Source organism: Motacilla alba, chromosome 3 (genome assembly GCF_015832195.1).
Source record: "Motacilla alba alba isolate MOTALB_02 chromosome 3, Motacilla_alba_V1.0_pri, whole genome shotgun sequence".
NCBI classification, from domain to species: domain Eukaryota; kingdom Metazoa; phylum Chordata; class Aves; order Passeriformes; family Motacillidae; genus Motacilla; species Motacilla alba.
The window spans coordinates 84,026,342-84,044,435 of NC_052018.1; the positions used below are offsets into that span (position 1 = coordinate 84,026,342).

At 40.6% G+C, this 18,094-nt stretch overlaps 1 protein-coding gene across 1 annotated transcript in view; it reads right to left on the bottom strand.

Annotated features, from left to right (window-relative positions):
* Nucleotides 1-12,731: 12,731 nt before the first annotated feature.
* KCNK5 (potassium two pore domain channel subfamily K member 5) overlaps nucleotides 12,732-18,094 on the bottom strand; it is a 35,285-nt gene continuing 29,922 nt past the window's right edge. Inside the window, exon 5 of the mRNA XM_038132000.1 lies at nucleotides 12,732-17,922. Coding sequence (XP_037987928.1) covers nucleotides 17,108-17,922 — 815 coding nt within the window. The 3' untranslated portion in view covers nucleotides 12,732-17,107. The remainder of the gene's footprint in view (nucleotides 17,923-18,094) is intronic.

The following is an 18,094-nucleotide window of genomic DNA, read 5'->3' on the forward strand; positions in this document are numbered from 1 at the left end:
TTCACCAGTGGTAGTATGGGACATTTCTGAAGGTCTTCAAAAGTAAGAGCAAGGTCCAGCCTTTTGGGTAACTGGATGGAGTATCTCAGATACTTACACTTGTCTTTTTAGTTCAGAGGAGCAAACACTTCTACAGGACACAAGGGCAGTGTGGTTTGATTTTGGTAGTAAATCAGTTCCACAAATTCCTTATAATCCGTATGAAACAATGACAGAAAATAAACAGATTTCGAAAGTTATACCAAGGTGTTAATTTCTTTTTGACGGATATGAGCTTTCTGTAAGCCAACAGAGTGTCCCAGGACAATGCCACATGGGAATGATGTCTGGGATGCAAAGTAATTATGCTGCTCTGCCAAAACATGTTCCAAAGGACAGTATCTGTTTACTGCAAAGACTTATGCAATTTCAAAGGAGTATGTGGAATGCAAAATGATTTGTATTAGGTGCTGAGAGGATCTGGTGAAGTCCTGGTCATATCTGTCTCAGACCTAAATTTGGGTGGCAAAATCATGGGAAGGGTTTGTTACTGTAAAGTCAAATGTTGATAGATCAGATAGTTTCAAGGTAAATGCTTGTGTGGCAGTAAGTCATGAGCAGGACAGAGATACCTTTCTAGGTGGAGCAGAGGAAAAATCAAGTTGATTTAGTGCTGAAGCAGGATCCAACAGCAATGCTGAGGCTCCCTCTCTATAGCTCAAGGGTGATATACCACCACAATGGCAGCTTCTTCAGACAAAGACCAAAGCAGAAAGCTCCTCCTGAAGACCTTGCTAACTTTGAGGTGTTGAGAGATGTTTAGTTGGTTTTGAGTTTCTGAGGTTACAAAAAACAGAAGCAGATTCAAAGAGTTGGAGGGGAATTCAATCTTAAATGTGGAGGCTGAACACTGATCAAAATGGATCACAGAAAAGCACACTAGAAGAGAAACTGGGAGTGGTTAAGGACTCTAGAACCCCAATGGCACTGCTATATGGATTTGGGCAAGGCAAAATGCCTGATCTTGGCAGATGGCATGCACATATACCCCCAGTCACGTGCACACTGACACTGTCTCAAAGAATAATCCAGGTTTTCCAATTGCTGTTCTAAGACAAGATCAAAATTTATAAAAATAAGTTATTTTGATAAATTGGATCTAAACATATACAGTTGAAGAGAACAAATGGCATCACAAGTTTTGAATTACAGTTGCCATTTGAACATTTCTTCTCTGACAAAAGAATTGTTGCTTTCTCTTTGTGCTATTGCTGGAGGTGTACATTGCTATTTGTTATTATGGACAAGCAAACAAAGGGAAGAGATCAATTATTTTCTGAAAATTATTACTTGTATAGAGTTTCATATTTATTTTCAATACTTGGAATTTTAGAAAATTCTAGTGACCAGCAGTAGCTTATTTAACAAGTTAATATAAAGCAGTTTGCAGTAGTTAGATGGCTATTGCTAGTCTGTGAGTCTTTTCATAGTGTATTTTACCAGGAATTGAATCTCTTGGATTTTACAGCTGTGGTTGATATGAAAGATCCATCCAAACCTTGCAAGACAGGACTGTGTTGTGAGTGCTTTGTCCCTGATAATGTTCAAGGCCAGGTTGGATGGGGCATTGAGCAACCTGATCTGGGGGGGGTGTCCCTGCCCATGGCAGGGTGGGTTGGAACTAAATAAATCTTTAAGGACCCTTCCAACACCAACCATTCTATGTTTCTGTGATTCTCTGAATAGGTCAGCCTGCACACTGAAACTGTGGTCTACATTTTCAGTGGTGTTGGTGTGCTAATCCATTTATCCAGTAATCTATTGCCTAGCTAATGTGTCACACATATGTCCTTCAAGTAAATACAAATATTTTTCTGCTTTGTCTCAGATTTCTACATACTGTTGGTGCAGCCACTGCATCCGACCCCAGTACTGGCTTTCCAGCAGGATTCAGTGCAACATTTCAAGCCTACAGTGTGTTCAAGCACTGTGTGACCCTTCAGAGTTAAAAGTGCCCCATAACATTACCAGCCTGCTGGCACACCCATGGTAGCCATTCAAGCAATTTTATTTGATCTCTCTTGCTCATGTTCCCTGAGCTTACAAACCAACTGGACTGTACTTTCCTTGGAAAAGAAGGAAAGAGACACTGTGAACAGCAATTGGCAGAGCTGCTTCTTGTTCTCTGTGAACTGGTTTGTTCGTAGATAACCTGAAATCAGATTCCACTTTAATAAGTGACAGATTTTTCTCCTTGCAAACAGGAGAGAACGCTTTTCTCCTTTCTCCAGGACAGAACGAGCAGAAGGGGTTGCCATGCCCAGTCTCACCAGGACGCTACTGCTACAGGGGCTGTAGGAAGCTGCTCGCAGAGTGTTTGCACAGGTTTGCTCCCCACCCCATAAGGGACTGCAGGGAGTCAGTGTATCCCCTCCTCCTGTCCAGGGATTTTGGCTAGCTGAAGAGATGGAGCTGTTGCCGGATGTGTTCCTGTGTTTCTACAGGGTGCCAGTAGAGGGCAAGGATGGCTTTAGGCTTGATGTGAGCAGGTTGCCCGGCAGAGCAGGATTGAATGAGCTAAAGGAAAAGGCTAATTTTCCTAAAGCTAAGCTAAAGGCTAAAGCTAAAAGAAAAATGTATGGGAGTCTGGGGAAAAGAGTGCCCCAGGACCTCTCACTTAGCTCCTTCTCCAGTCTTGTGAGACAGGCAGGTGCTGTGGATCATGGTGGTGAGCCCACGCTGAGACACGAGCCTTGCAGGACTCAGGCACAGGAGTCTGTCTGTCCTCAGTGGGACAGACGTGGCCCTGCCTGCCTGAAGTGCCCCTGAGGTCCCCTCTAAGCCTAGGAGAGGGATAGGCCTGGCTGCTGTATCTGTTGTGAACAGAAGCTGCTCTGTTACACTGGTCCAACCCCCACTTCTTCATCAGCTTTCCCACTGTCTTTCTTGAAGTGCTGCTTAACATGAGCAATGTGGAAGGGTCTTCCACTGATATCATATTGGATATGAAAACTTTAAATACAAGGGTAAAGAAGTTTTTTGGCTCTATTCTGGGGAAATGGAATTAGCTGCAGTATAAATAATCTTTAAAGGTTTTGTAATCCAAATAACCCAATAAATTAAGAATAAGAGAGGCAGCTCTTATTTAGGTACTTTCTCTGAGCTGAATAAAACATCATTTATGTCAATAAGTACTTCAGAAAGTCTCTAATTTAGTAAAGCATTGTTTTCTCTTTTCACTGCAATTTCAAGTCGTATGTCCAGTTGATTTATAAGTTCATTATAATATGCTTCCCTTCTCTACAAGCACACTGTAGGTGTCTGAGAAGATTGTTAATTCCTCTGCTCCAGAAACAGAAATAGCATAACATTTTGTAAATTTGTCTCAGTCTCTCTCAGGAGCTGATGTAAAACCTTTCTAAGGCAAAAAAACCAAAGCAAAACCAAAAAGAAAAACAAACCACTGATAAAAATGGAAGTGACTTGTAAATAAGCTTCTTGCTTTTTTTCTTGAAAGAACTTTTTTCATAAGACTTCCCAATAGTCAGAGGTTTTGCCAGTTCTCTCACCCACAAAGGGAGTGATGTTCCTCTGAGATACCAGTTGCTGCTTTTTAGCTATGACTGTGCAAAGCATCTGTGCTACTCTGGAAGGCAAAGCCTTTCACAGAATTTCTTACCTCTTTTTCTATCCCTTCAATTAAGCAGTGAGGTAAATGAACAGGGATTTGTTACACAGCACTGAAAGGCCACCAAATGTAGAACTGTAGAACTTCCAGAGAACTGTAATCAAGAGATAACTTTTGTAACTTTACACGCATGACAACTGATGTACAGTACAACCACTTCATCCAAGCCACATAAATCCATACATGTGGCTGAAAAGCAATGGAAGATGACTAAGGAGTGGGAGGGAAAGGTAGGCAAGGAGAACATACTGTTCAAGGAGAAGCTGCTTGAAAAGAAAAAATATAATTTCCTTCTTTCAAGTGGAAAAGCAGATGGAATACAGTGACATAGACATAGCAGTCTTTGCCTCAACACTATTATATCCAAACACTTGACGCTGGAAAGGAGAGCCAGACAATGAACTAGAAGATTCCACACAGCACCATTTTCCAGTGGCCTTGACAACTAAGGAAGTGCAGGAAATAGAAAGCATACAAAGTCTCTTTGTCTTTTTATTATTTACTCTTTTATGTTAGTACATTCTCACCATGTTGGGGGCAGCCAGTCAAGTAAGTAAGTTGGGGGCAGCCAGTCAAGAAGAGTCATTTCTACAATGCATATGAAATATTGCATCTGATTTACAGCAGAGTCTCATTAGTCTGAGTAACCCTAATACATAAAAGTAATAACTTAGAGAGTGATAAAAACAGATCAGACCTCTTAGAATGGTCACAAACTACAGCTGAAAGGGACCTCAAAAGATAACCAAATATGCCTTTCTGTTCAGTCCCTGCATGTAGCAAGACTATCCCTGACAGTTTAGCTGTTTGCCTAAACCATTCGCAAATTGTCCAAGAATTTAAGGTCCATGTCCGCCTAGGAGTTTATTGCTCTTACAGTTGTTGTAGCACTAGGCTCTCTCATGTTTATTGCAATGTTGACAGATTTCTTTTATTATTTTCTCCAAGGCCCACAAAAGAACAATTTAGCCCCTGCTTAGAAGTCTTTGGCAGTCTTTTACCCATCAGAAAACTTATGTTGACTGGCTCTTTTGTTTTCATTTTTAGTCTGAATAAACAAATTGTCAGCCTTTTCTAATGACTTTCTCAAACGTCATTCTTTCTTAAAACATTTTCTTGTTGCTATAATACAGACTGTTCTCAGTTTACCTACACCTTCCTTAAAATCTGATGATCTGATCCCATGCAAAAGTCTATATTAACCCCACCATCCTAGGGAGTGGAAGAATACTTCTTTCTCATCTCTCACGTTCTAATTTTGCTCATACATCTCAGGAACTATGGCTTTGGAAGCCATCTAATGTGTTTGGTGGGAGATCTTTGACACATCCCAGATCCTTTCATACAGTAGTCATTCTAATGCTATTCTAGGTATTTTATTTGATTTTAATTATCTTTAAAGTGTTTGAAATTACTTTCTTGAGGTTGGGAGGGTGGGATTTTAAGAATTTCCTGATATGGGCTCTATACTGGTGCATGTTGATTTCTTTCTCATTAATTCTGTTTTTAGTTTCTTCCTGTTTTGCTGCCCAGAGGCCTCTGCACCCAGGACAGTGAAAAATTAAAATGAAGATGAGAACAGGAACCAATTATTTCTACTTGCTAATGGGAACATAAAATGATCACAAAATTAAACTTCAGAGAGTTGCATGTTATACGTAAGAAAAATTACTATGTTAGCTGAAAAAAGAACCTGCTGAGGGAGGTGGGGGAAACAGCACCAGTAGATCTTGCCAAAGCTACAACCAGACTTGTTGTCAGCACAGTGTCATATGGGTTTGCTCACTGCAAAGAGTCACACGTTTGTGAGGAAAGAGGTCTGCTCACACTCCATGGCCTTCCAAGGCTTTAATAGCATTGAAAATGGGTAAGAGCAAACAAACCTTGCATGAGGGCTTCTGCAAAGGAGACTCACCTAGGTTCTGGTCTGATCCTGAGGGAAACAGCACCACTGTCTCCCTTGTGAGAAGATGGGTGAATGTAGAGCAGCAGCAAGACGTGGGACACCTCATGGTCTGTAACAACAGGGAACAAGGTTAACTCTCCAAGAATTATCAGCTGCCCTCCTGGAGAGTCTTCTCAACAAGAGAGGGTTGTACACTTCTCATGAAGCATTAGGATATCATTCTTCATTTAAATGTCATATAATGGAGACCTTTAGTATGAAGATACAGGTTTACCTCTTTTTAACCCTTGAAGATCACTGCGGTGAATCAGTGAGAGGGAGGAAACAACTCTTTCTTGTGAGGTGATGACAATTTTTGCTTCTTCCAAGTCCTTTCCCAGCAGGTGGCATATGGTGGCACATGCCCTGCCCTCCATGCCTGTGGACTTCTGTTTAGGGAACAAGTCCTATCCCAGAGTCCCAGTGCACAGAGATCCTTCAGGGCCTTCAGCTGCAAGAAATAAAAGAGACAGTGTTCTAAAACTGTTGAATCGTTGAATCCACTGCAATCATGTTCTTATCCTTCTCAAATCAAATATTATCCCGGCCTAAACATAAGTCCAAGTAAAGGTCTGTTTAGCAGGACATGGGGATGTAGAAGAATCTTTTTCACCTATAGTTGACATGGTTTCTTATTCCCTCTCATGCAGAGTACCTGCTGTGTGCAGGTGCTCTGGAGCGAGGGTTGTTCCATTTTCCTACTCCTTTTTGAAGTTCTAGAAGGTGAATATCTCCATCTAGTCCTGTTGCTCATTCCTAGGGCTTCATTTTTGTGTACAATGGCTTTGGTGCTACCAGATATCCCTGATACTTGAAGAAGACTCCTCTACCTCAGTTCAGGACTAACCAGCCAAGAGCGATGCAAACTATAAAAATATCTCTGATAATCCTGGGACCACTGGCAGCTGCTATTCATAGTCTGTTCTTCTGTGCCTGTAATCAGCTGATTGCCCCTGTCTGAAATGGTCCCTTTACACTCCCTGGCACCATAACACCCTAGAATTAATCCATGGCACATGGTACCAGCAGCATCCATCCTATGAGCTTGTGCCCTCATGCACCATCAGCTTTCTATAGACTGCTTCATAATGCAAGCGGCCAATCTCGTGGTGGTGGGCGCTTCTGCACAGAGGTGGTGTGAGACCCCATTCCTGCTCCTCCCCTCTCCCTGGCCTTCTGAGGCCACTTAGAGTCAAGTGTTGTACATAAATGGTTCCTGACATTGATCTATGGTATTTTAAAGCACAGCTTTGGCATTTATTTTACATAATTAATGTAACTGGGAAAGTAGCACATATGGATTTCTCTAGTGCTTAAAAAGATTCCACTGTGGGAGTTTTCTGTACCCTAAAGATTCGATATGTAGGCTGTCTAGATTATATTCGTTGCCATCTGGTTTTCAGTCCCACTCTTTGTTTTCAGTCTCCGGGCCATTATGCCTTTAGTAAATAATCAAACATATTTTGTTCTATTCAATTTCTTTTCTTCTGGTGAATTGTTGATTAGGAGCCAAAGGTTTATTTAAACAGGTGATAGCTTTACTGCTTACTTGGTGCATTGGTAACATGATTTTAGGTCACATCTACAAAGACAAATGTAGTCATGCCAAGAGATCTGAACACACAACAGCAAACTAAAGTGTATCTAAGGTGTGGAAGCCTTCTGAAAAATTCCAGACTAGAAAGAGCTAAGCTTTATCCTCCCAGATCAGAGGCTGCAGCAGTAGGGACCACTGTGGTTATGAAGTGGGGTGGAGGAGCGTAGGAGTGGCAGTAAGTGGGAACTGGAGTGGGAGCAAGGGGAAGAGGAACATGCAGCTAGAAAAGGTGCAACTAAAATTCACAATAGGCATAGCCTCTTTCAAAACCTATTTTTAACTGGAGCCTCACTAACAAGTGCCTGTTTTTCAACAGGTTTGCCTGGTCCACTTCATTGCCCTCTAGTGAAGTTCCACCTTTGCCCTTTACTGAACTACATCCATGCAAATCCTAATCCCCAGCAGATAAAAATAGCATGGCTGAAAGTGTGCAAAAGCTTGAGCTTTTTACTGAAGGAAGCCATGACCGCTCAGCTGGGTGCCTTGGTTGCCTCTTGTAGCTGAAACAATTCAGACTGATGTTGTTTGAGGGGAGAAGCCAAGTCTATCTTCTGGCTATCAGCCTCTAATGCCAAGAGGTTGCTCTCTCTTGCCTGCAGGCAGCCATGATGTTCCTAGGGGGCATGGGACAGATGCAACCGAGCTGAGGGAAGGGGAAATTAAGACATAAAAGCAAGAAGACAAGTGATGGAAACCAGAAGATAGAGACCAATGGGTTGGAAGAGGCATCCTTCCTTAAAAAATTGGTTGGGTCATTACTGCATAGGTCTGACTAGAGTGTGTGTTTGAAACCAGAGTTCTCCCCACCCTGAGTCTTGTTGATATTGCTTTCAAGAATGGTCATTTTACAGGAAATGTAATCTGACAACCCCAAAGTCTCTTCCTCCCACTCTGTGCCAGAATTTATCCCATGCATTTCCAAAATCACACAGCACTTGAAGGCACAGTAATATCTGGAGGCAGAAGCTTTTAAATAAGAGCCAGTTAGAGCTACAATCCATCTCCACCTTTTTTTTTCCCCTTGCCTTCTTGGAAAGAAGCCTGTCTCAAGCCTACACATTTTTAAAGGCTGCCAGTTCTTTCCTGCAAATTTTGCACCTTTCAGCTCTTAAGCCTCCATAAGATTATACTTTGCATCTACTGACAAACATCATAGAGTTAAACTCCCCCAGAGACTTGGCCAGACAATATATTCAGAAAACTGCTTGAAATTATTTGCCAGAAAACTAATTTCTTGGTGTTTTAGAGGAAATCTCCCCACTATTAACAGATTCATCAGCTACTGTAGTTCTGATTTCTTCCTGTACTGGATACAAATTTTATATCTTGCCCTAAAAAAAAAAAAAAATTCTTAATTCAACACCCCATTCCTTTAACTTTGCCTGACTGACATGCTGGGATTACCAGACCTAGGGCTAAATGTCAGGCTGTCTCAGTTTGAGCAGCTGTGAAGGATAGAGAACTTACACCACAAAACTACAGATACCTTGAAGGTTAAATTTTTAAAAAAGGCATTTGCTTTACCTTCCTGCCTTCACCTGATCTTTACCATATATCTCAGAGTCTAGTCTAACAATTTAAATCAGTGAATTTCACTTTCTGAAGATAAGAAGCATAGAAGAAAACCTTAAAATTTGAGTCTTCTTCATTGTATGAAAGAAAGCCATCCTTGCAAGCCTTTCTCATTTTAAGCCACCAATTTTCTATCATTTATTACAAACTAACATCCACAAAAACAGGCAAAGTGTGCAGTGTCCCCCTCAGGTGTCCAAGGTGTGTTGCTTACTCCTGCTTTTGTAATAATTTCCCATTCTAATCAGCAATTAAAAAGCAGGCCAATTAGCTTACTATTTTTCCTTCCCTTCCAGCTGTGCCAGAGATGAGTTGGCAAAAGCTCCAGGATGAGAGGAACAGAGTATATCAAGAGAGATTGTCTGCATTGGAAGTGTTAATTTGTTCCTTTACTTTTTGCTAGCTGCCAACAACCCATAAACCACAAATACGAAGGTTGCCAGAGAAGGACAACAGAGCTTTATGAATAAACACTTATACTTTAGCTTCAGAAGCTTGTGACTTCTATTTCAATGTGAACACAGATTTCTTTCACATTGGTGTGCACATATTTTGCAGTTCTGCCCAGCAACCAGGAGTATGTAGGAACAAGTGCTCCTCTGCAGAGTTTATTTTGATCAGTATGGATAGCACCCAACCCACAAATCAGCACAGAAGAGGATTTTTGTCTCTGATCTTAGTGCCATTAGGAGTTATGATACTTCCTCATACACCCAAAAGCTCAGCTAGATAAACAGAAATGTGATCAACAAGTGTCCAAAGCCAAAAGTCCACAGAATACTGCAAAGCTGTTGACAGGCCTTAAACAGGAATTTTTTGCTCTTGGTCATTCATACTGAGTGCATTAATTCTCCTTACAATTATAGGCATATTATGGTACCACACTATACTTTTATATCAAATAAGATTAAAAGTGTGTCAAAGTATTTGCATTTTACCTGAATTAATAATGCATAGGACTAATTTGAAAACATGAATGCGTTTGCTTAGCATATTTAGGAGAGCAGCTGAAAGAATGTTATTTAAAGTTAGCATGGGAAAATTTCAAAGAATGCCTATAGGAAAAAAAACCCTGACTTGTACTTAAGATATTATTTTGTGTTTTAACCTCCTCACAGAGAGAAATTCATAGTTTCAGAGATTTTCAACTTTTCAGAATTCATATTTTCAATTTCTTTTTTTCTGCTTTCATTGTCATTCACAGCCCCACCCCAGTAAGGAGAAAAGAGGGGACAGGGTATATTTTCTACAGCTTTCTCCATGTAGGAAACAACATAACCATCAAAATATGAAGAGTGAGTTATCACTCTTCTGCTCTTTCCTATGAGCAGCAAGGAGTAACAAGAGGGAGAGAAATTTTGGCATCCTATAAAAATATTCTTAAAACAGAAAACCAAAACTCTTTGACTTCACAGTTTTTTCAGTTTCAGTTGTAAAATCAAAAATGATAATCAGAATATTTCTCATATGTTAATATATTTTCCATATATCTACTAATTTTTTTATTAAGCAGAAGGAGTTCTGGCTATGGGCTGTACTTGGAATCTTGGCTATCAGAGGACGCCCTCCCAACTACAACATGATACCTGGCTTTCAGGGAGCCTCTGTGCAGGATACTGCTTCCAGCATCCCAGTCCACATTAACTCTCCAGAGAAGCCATGCTGGTGACAAACGGCAAATTCCCTTGGTCAGTGAGATGAGCATTTGTGGGTGCTCTGTTTTGGACCTCCTATGCTCCTATCAGTCGTGGTACCACTCCCTGTGCTGGGCTGGCTTTGTAGTCCAAGATACCCAGTAAGTGCTACTTTGTTCACCCCAAGATTGACAACACTTGCTTAGACACCATTGTCCACAAAACATCAACGCCCCCCTTGCCCCTCAAAACCCCAGCCCCTTGTGAGTCTGTTTCCTTGGGAGCTGGCAATAAAATCACAGCAGTAAAGGGCAGTTTTGCACCCCTTTTTCCCTGAGTCTTTGCCCTCGTGCCACGAGTCAGCAGAGTTGCATCAGCTGCACGCAAAAGCGGGTATTTGCCAAAAAATAAAGTGAATAACCCTCACCAACTGCTTCAAGTACCCCAAGCTGCACAAGACCTGGTGCTGAACAAGTTTGAGTAGAGAGCTAAGGGCCTGCCAGGAGGAGGCAATGCCATGGTTTTGCTCTCAGAGAGATAGGTGACTCTGGTCAGGGCTGGGTTTATTCCCATTCACCCATCACTTCCCCCTTTTCCTCAGGGATGAAGCCACAGCCCAGAAACAGTCAGTAAGGCCAGGCAGGGTTTGTGGAGGAGGCCCAGTTTGGGTGCAGGACAAGGAAATTCTCAAAGAAACAAAAAGAAGTAAAAATCTAAGGAACGTTGTACTCGGCACAACCTTTTATTCTTATATATCACAGTATTAGTTATCTTACCAAGGGCCGGTTGAGGCTAAAAATATGTTTATAAAAAAAAAGTAAAAATCAACCAACAAAAAAAACCCCAAAACCCAGCCAACACTTGCTGACAGACACAAAGTACAAGTCACAAATTTAAAAAGAAAACCCTTCCTCCTTAAACCCTAGGTAACAGAGGTCCACCACCTCCTTGCATAAGAGTTGACACAGGTATTTTATGGGTTCTTGAGGACCTGGGTCCAGCTAAAGGAAATTGCCCTGAATGGAGTAGCATTTCCCTGTTTAAAATGGTCCTAAACTGCAACTCGTCCTGATTTCTGTCTTCATCTCTCAGAAATAAAGGCTTGAGTTCTCTGCATCCACAAGCCGCAGGTTGCTGGTTTCATGTTGCACCAGGCACTGGTAAAGGCTACGATTCACATTCAGTGAAAACATTTCAGGCTTTTTAAGTGTCAGCTGCTCTGTGATTTTATCTATCTATTAAGCTATTGTGTTCAGAGAACCTGCAGCCAGGCATGGACCATTAGAACAGGCGTGTAACAGACACAGGTTTGTCCTGTTTTCCCACTTCTTGCTACCCTCCTCTCAATAAATTATTGACACTACTAAAATTCCAAGGGCAGAAGGTGAACAATAGTCTCCAGCCTGCTGGGAGCGGATAGATACCAGACTCCATGCTATGTGCTGCCCTCAGCTCCATGAGGAGCTGCTACCTCCCTCTTTATCTCCTTTTGTTAGTCACCAGTCAGGCACTTCCTTCACTGCTCCTGTTGTGTGGCTGGAGGAAAAGCAAAGATTGGCTACCCTCACTCATCATACAGCATCCACCCTTCTCTGCCATGCCCATGCATCTCTCCCCACTCTCCTAGCTTGTGCCTCAGCAATTCCACTCAGCTGTCTAAAAGCCAAGGTTCAGTCTCTTCCTCCTCAGGCTGAGGTTGTCCCCATTTCTTCAGATGGCTCCCTCTCTACCATGGGTATCACCAAGTCACACTTTGCTGCCTGTTAAGGCAGGTAGTTAGCTATTTTCCAGCGTGTTGCCAAGGAAACTGCTGGAGCTGAAGGACTGCAAATAGCTCTAGCCTGAAAAATGGTGAGCACTGCTACTAGAAATACTGCGAAAATTCATAAACTACTACTCAGATATTTTAATAGCTCTGGCATGAGATTCAGATACCAGTCATAAATGTCCATTTTAGTTTATCACAGTACTGATTAATTCTAACATTTCCCATCTCTGTGCATCTTCTTTAAAAGCAGCCCACTGATAAAACATAGCCCTTAAAATAAACTTCAGTTTACTTTTCAACAGCTGTCCAAAATCCACATTGAATAATACTTTGCTATGCTGTATCTAATTGAAGACCAGATGCCATTGAACTGAAGTCATCAATACCCCGTGCAAGTTAAGGCATCTGCTTGCACAAAACAACTTGCTTTTTTGGCTCTTTACCTTCCAGCTCTTTGGGCCAGGACCAGTCTCATCTGTAAGGTGCATTACAAGTGTAGGTAGTCATAAAAAGAAATATTGATTGCCATTCTTCTCATGACAGAGAGGTTAAATTGTAAATTTTTTATTGCAAAATATTAAAATAAATTACATTTTACAAAGACTTAGCAAATATTTACATACAGTGTGATTCCAGTGACAATCAGCAACAAAGAACAGACAGACAGGCATATTATGGAGTGATAAGAGTCAGAACTGCACAAATGTCAAAAGCCGTATGAAAGACAAGCTAATTTTTAAAGGTTAAATCCATCACAAATGGAATGAATCCCACGAGGCACAAAAATTACATGTCTACAAAGTTCTTTTGTTTAGTCAAGAGACATATTGCTTTTTGCTCTCCTCGTCTGTCTCTACACACTCTCCCAGATCAACTGGAGGAACAATAAAATCTTCACACATACAGCCGTGTCACCATGGATCTGTTATCAGTCTGGTTTTAATTCTGCGTGCTTTGTGATATCCATTGCCAGCAACAGATTCACGAATCATTAATTCAGAAAAATGAAATGCTCTGATTTTGTATTTCCTCAGTGACTTCGTACCAGTGTATCAGATGTCTCAGGCTGCCTGATGTGAGACAGGTATCTGAAAGTGATTCCCTTCTGGTAAAAACAGGCTTCAATAACGCAATACAAACCCAAGAAGCATCACAACGATGTCATGAAGAATGGGGTCACATAGTCTTATAGCACTTAAAAGGCCTTTTGTAGGAACAGACTTCCATGGTCACATTTCAGGATTTAATTTTTGAAAAAAGAGTAGAATTGAAAGTACTGGCTCATCTTGGCAAAATTAGTAAGTGAATCCATCCTTCACATGATGTGACTGGAAATGAAATCTACTTGTAGGCAATAGCTAGAAAGAAGAGTTTTCACTTCTATTCCATCCCTTCCTTATACATGCTTTTAAGCTTTTTTCCTTCCTTAAATATTCCCCTTTCCTCTCTTTCCAGGAAGAAAGTCCCTGTTAGGGGAAAGTCCCTGTTAGGGACTTTCTCACCTATAAAACCAACTCCACAGCTTTAAGAAAACTGTTAAGATTATTAGTTAGCTAAATGAAATCAATAGGTATCCAAAGGAAATGTTTCCAGATTGACCAAATAATTGAAATAACTACAAGACATAACTAGGTAGCACTGGGGAATTAATTCAGAGACACTTTTGGAGCTGAATAGAACAAAATCCAGCCTGGACACCCCTCTAAGTCATTACACGTAAATCTGAAGGCAGAAAGATATTAGTTTAGATCCCCCAGGCAGATTCTTTTCTCAAGACATGGAAGACAGGCAGGCAAAAAGCTGTCCTGTTTAGCTCTTCGGCACTTCTGAGATGGCACCATAATTTTAAAAACCCTGGGAATGGTTCAGCTTTTTGGAGAGAGCCATTATGAAAGCTATGCACCAACTAAACCCCTCCAAAACTCTGAAACATGTAGGGCTTAACGAGACCAATTCTGTTGGCCCCTGTGTAAAGAGGAATTTTTTCCCAGTGTTAAGATTACATTAAGGCACATGGTGGGATATCTTGAGAACAGTTTTGTGAGGTGTGATCATGTTTCCCCGAAAAACTGGGAATATTGTACTTTGTTTTAATAAATTTAAACTATTACTTTAAATCCCATGATACTTATTATGCAGACTTATAGTCTATGCTGACTACACTGGGAAAGGCCAGAGAGCCACATCTAGCTTGATAATATGAAACAGATCCCATCTATTCTCAGCTCTGGCATACAAGTGCACTTCGCTACGCAGAACAGAGTCTGGGTTCCAGTGTGCAACATCCCCTCCCAATCAAAGCAGCCCAGCCAAGTGTCTGGGTTGTATTATTTCAGTATTAAAGAGAATTTTTTCTTTCTTTTTTTCTTGTTTTTTAAAGGAAGATTGGACTATGCTTTTCCATTTCATGCACTTGCCGAAAGTCTTTTCTCTCCTCGTTGTCCTGTAGCTCTCTAAATGTTACGAAAACTTTGATCTTTGCATCAATAATGGAAGACAAGTTGGAGGACAACAAAAACTACATGGAGTGCTTTCTCGTTTTAAGTTAGTGTGGACTTTTTTAAACAAAAAATCTTAAAAAAAAAAGAGAAGGCTAAACTGACTACACAAACAACCTGCGCATATGCACTTAATCTTACCTAGCATTTCTTATAGTTACTAAGTACAGCTGTCAGCCACAGCCCTTAAGATACAAAAACTTGAAGGGCTTGGAGTAATTTTAGAAGAGTGGGGATTAAGGTATCTTACTAGAAGTAAATAAGAATCATCTTGATATGGCCTCTCCTTCTTTCCTGTCAGATACAAGTCAAATTCATCCAGCCACCCCTTCTCCAAATAGTGTAAATATAATAAAATTTGATTACAAATGAGAATCTCTCTTCAACAATACTACCTTAAATTGCAGAATAAATACAAATCAAATTACGTTGACTCCACAGTTGTTTAGTACTACTGGTGGACACGAGCTGGCCACAATTTGGCCATTGTGTTCACATTCTATTTGAAAAAAAAATCATATATGTGGAAAATTCTAGAAAATAAACAGAGTAGTAAAGACAGTCCCTTGTTTCACAGTAAATAACTTCAAAACTTCCCATCTAAAGGTTATCCAACCAGAGTGCTAGCTTCCCGTATATCCTCCTTCTTCTGTGGGACAGGCCAGCAACTGAAGCTGCAGCCAATATTTGTAGTTATCAGAAATAGCCAGTAATTTAGGATTAGCATTGCAAGGTTCCAAAAAGTCTTCTTACAGAGCTAGTGAGTCTGCCAGCATTATACTGAAAATGAGACTGGGACAACTTTTAACTGTTCACTGAACTTTGGAAACTTTCGGACATACCAGAATGGCTTAAATACTCTAAAACCAAACAGATCAGCAGAACCTGACATGTTAAGGTTTAAAGGTCTTGGCTATTTTCTTTCCGAAGTGTATGGGATAAAACTGAAGTCAATACCTCTTGCCAGCATATAATCAAAAGCCTCATGTGAAAGAGTTGTCAGGGTTAATGCACAGACATAGAAAAAGAAAGAAAACCAAGGTAAAATTTCTTTGTAGCCAAAACAATTTGGGCATACATGCTCTGAACAGACATGCTTCCTTCTAGTGAACAGCCCATCTCCAAGTCAAAAGATAATACTTTTAGAAACTTAGAGCCAAAGTTCCTAAAAAAAAGTGCCTCATGGCCCAAAGTCACTTGATCACATCTCAGTTTGCCCAAGGTTTGCTATTGCCCAACCTTCTATCAAGTGAGATAGAATAACCATTGTATACGCACACAGGTCAAACTCTAAAAACAAAACAAAACAATATATGAAGTGTAATCAACTGTTTCAAAAATCCTCTCCCATTTAAGTCATGTCTGAAGTACCAAGGCAGGGAGGAACATCAAACAACAATACTGACTAACACACTGCCCAGATCAGCAGCAGTGCTACAGGTCCCTTCTGACAGGCATTAGGGCATTTGGAGAATATCTGTGCTTCCCAAGGTGATTTTTTCCTAAGGAGAACAGTGTCAATAAAACTTCACCTGTACACAGATACTGTATAAGGTTCATTCAAGTATTTCCTTTAGGAAATGGACATTGAAAGGACACTTTCAACACTAAAAAAGTTCATTGCATCCTGCTTGTGCCCATAGGTGCTTTGATCAATAAGTCTTCCAGTCACTTTACTCTTTGACAGTTCTGGGGCTGATATGCAGCTTAGCAGCCCAACTGGCGAGCTTCATCCCAGATTCTTCCTTGTTGGAGGGCTCCTTCTCAATCCATTCCTTTGGAATTCTTAATTTTAATATTTTATTTATGAAATTAGAATTCATTATAATTTGACAAGCACTGACATATTCTACGGAGATGTTTCAGAGCTTCCTTCTCAGTCTACCAGCACAGCTCAGCTGAGATCTGTGTGCCCTGGCATTCCATCCAAAGTTTCTCTTTAAGTACAGCGCCATATTTTTAGCAGTAACAACTTAACAATGAGCAACCCTCTTGATTTCATTTGTGATAAATGCCAGATTCAAATCCAGGTTTTCAGAAATGAAAGGCTATTGGAGTAACCGAACATATTTGATGCCCAAAACAGTCTTGCAACAGTATAGTTACACTCCCTAACTATTTCCTCAATGAAATGCATGAACTCAGAGCAGATCCAGTGTATTAACTAGTCTTTTCTATTTTGTTCAAGAACCATAAAATCTAAAGGAGTGGGACTCCAAATTCAACTGTTATTTTACAAGTCTTTGAGAAAAGCAAAGCTGACAGGCTCAGAAGCCAACTTAGGATGGGAAAAGGAGATTGGAGTTTCTTAGTCTGGGACTTGCTTTTGTTTTCAAAGAGACAGGAGAAGCTCCAAACATACTTTTCTCCTTGCCCTGTGTTCAATATGCACTGACCCCTTTCAGAAAACCATGGTCCAGCATGCTTCACGTGGCAGCCTTAACATTGCTTACTGTATTATATTCATTCATCAGTTGTTCATAAGGCACAGAAAGTTCTAGCTCATTATTGGTAAAGGTAGATTCATCAGAGGATGGGAATTTTACCAATTTTTTTGCAGTTTCAGATTCCTCTGCAAGATTATCATCCATAGAGGATTTTGATGTTTCCTCATCATCTGAGATATCTTCTTCTTCATCATCATCTTCATTTACAAATGTTATATTGGCATTCTCAAATATTAAGGGCCGATAGTCTCTGGAATCCCACACTTCACCTTCTTCTTCACTAATCCTGTCCAGCTGGTTCACAAACATGGTTCCTTCTAGAGGGCTGTCTCCAATATTTTTGTCATGGAGGGGTCTCAGTACATGACCATTTTGAATGTCCAGGGAGGCCTCATCATACTCAAATGACTCTGTTTTTGTGTAAGTCACCTGAACATCTATACTGGCATTCATTTGTTTGGCATTTTCCACTATAATCATTTTGTCATTGCTTGTCTTCAGGGCCTTCTTCCCAATTTGCTTTATAAGGTCGTTGTAGGTCTCTTCCTTCTTTGAAAGAAAGCTGAAAATGTTGACATCCTTTGAGGTACCCATTTGAAGGGGTTTTTTAGGCCGAGGGTGGTTCTCAAATGACTCTTTTCTTTTTTTCCTCCGTTTCTTGATTGCTTTGTGGACTTCCACAAACATACTGACCTTCCAGTTAACAAAGAGTGAGAGCCAAGCTAGTCCCAGATAGATCCATAACTCCACAAAATATCTGTAAAGCGCATGATAGTTTGCATCTGGATTTACACCTACAGGAAATTAAAAACAAAAACATTACTGTAAAAAGACTCACAGCTGATAAACCTTTGAAGTTATGACCCTGAGAATTGTTCTCTTCCTCACTAAAAAAGCCTTGTTATTTGAACACCGCTCAGAGAGGTAGCGAGTGGGGAAATGCAAGAAAAAGTTGATCCCACATCT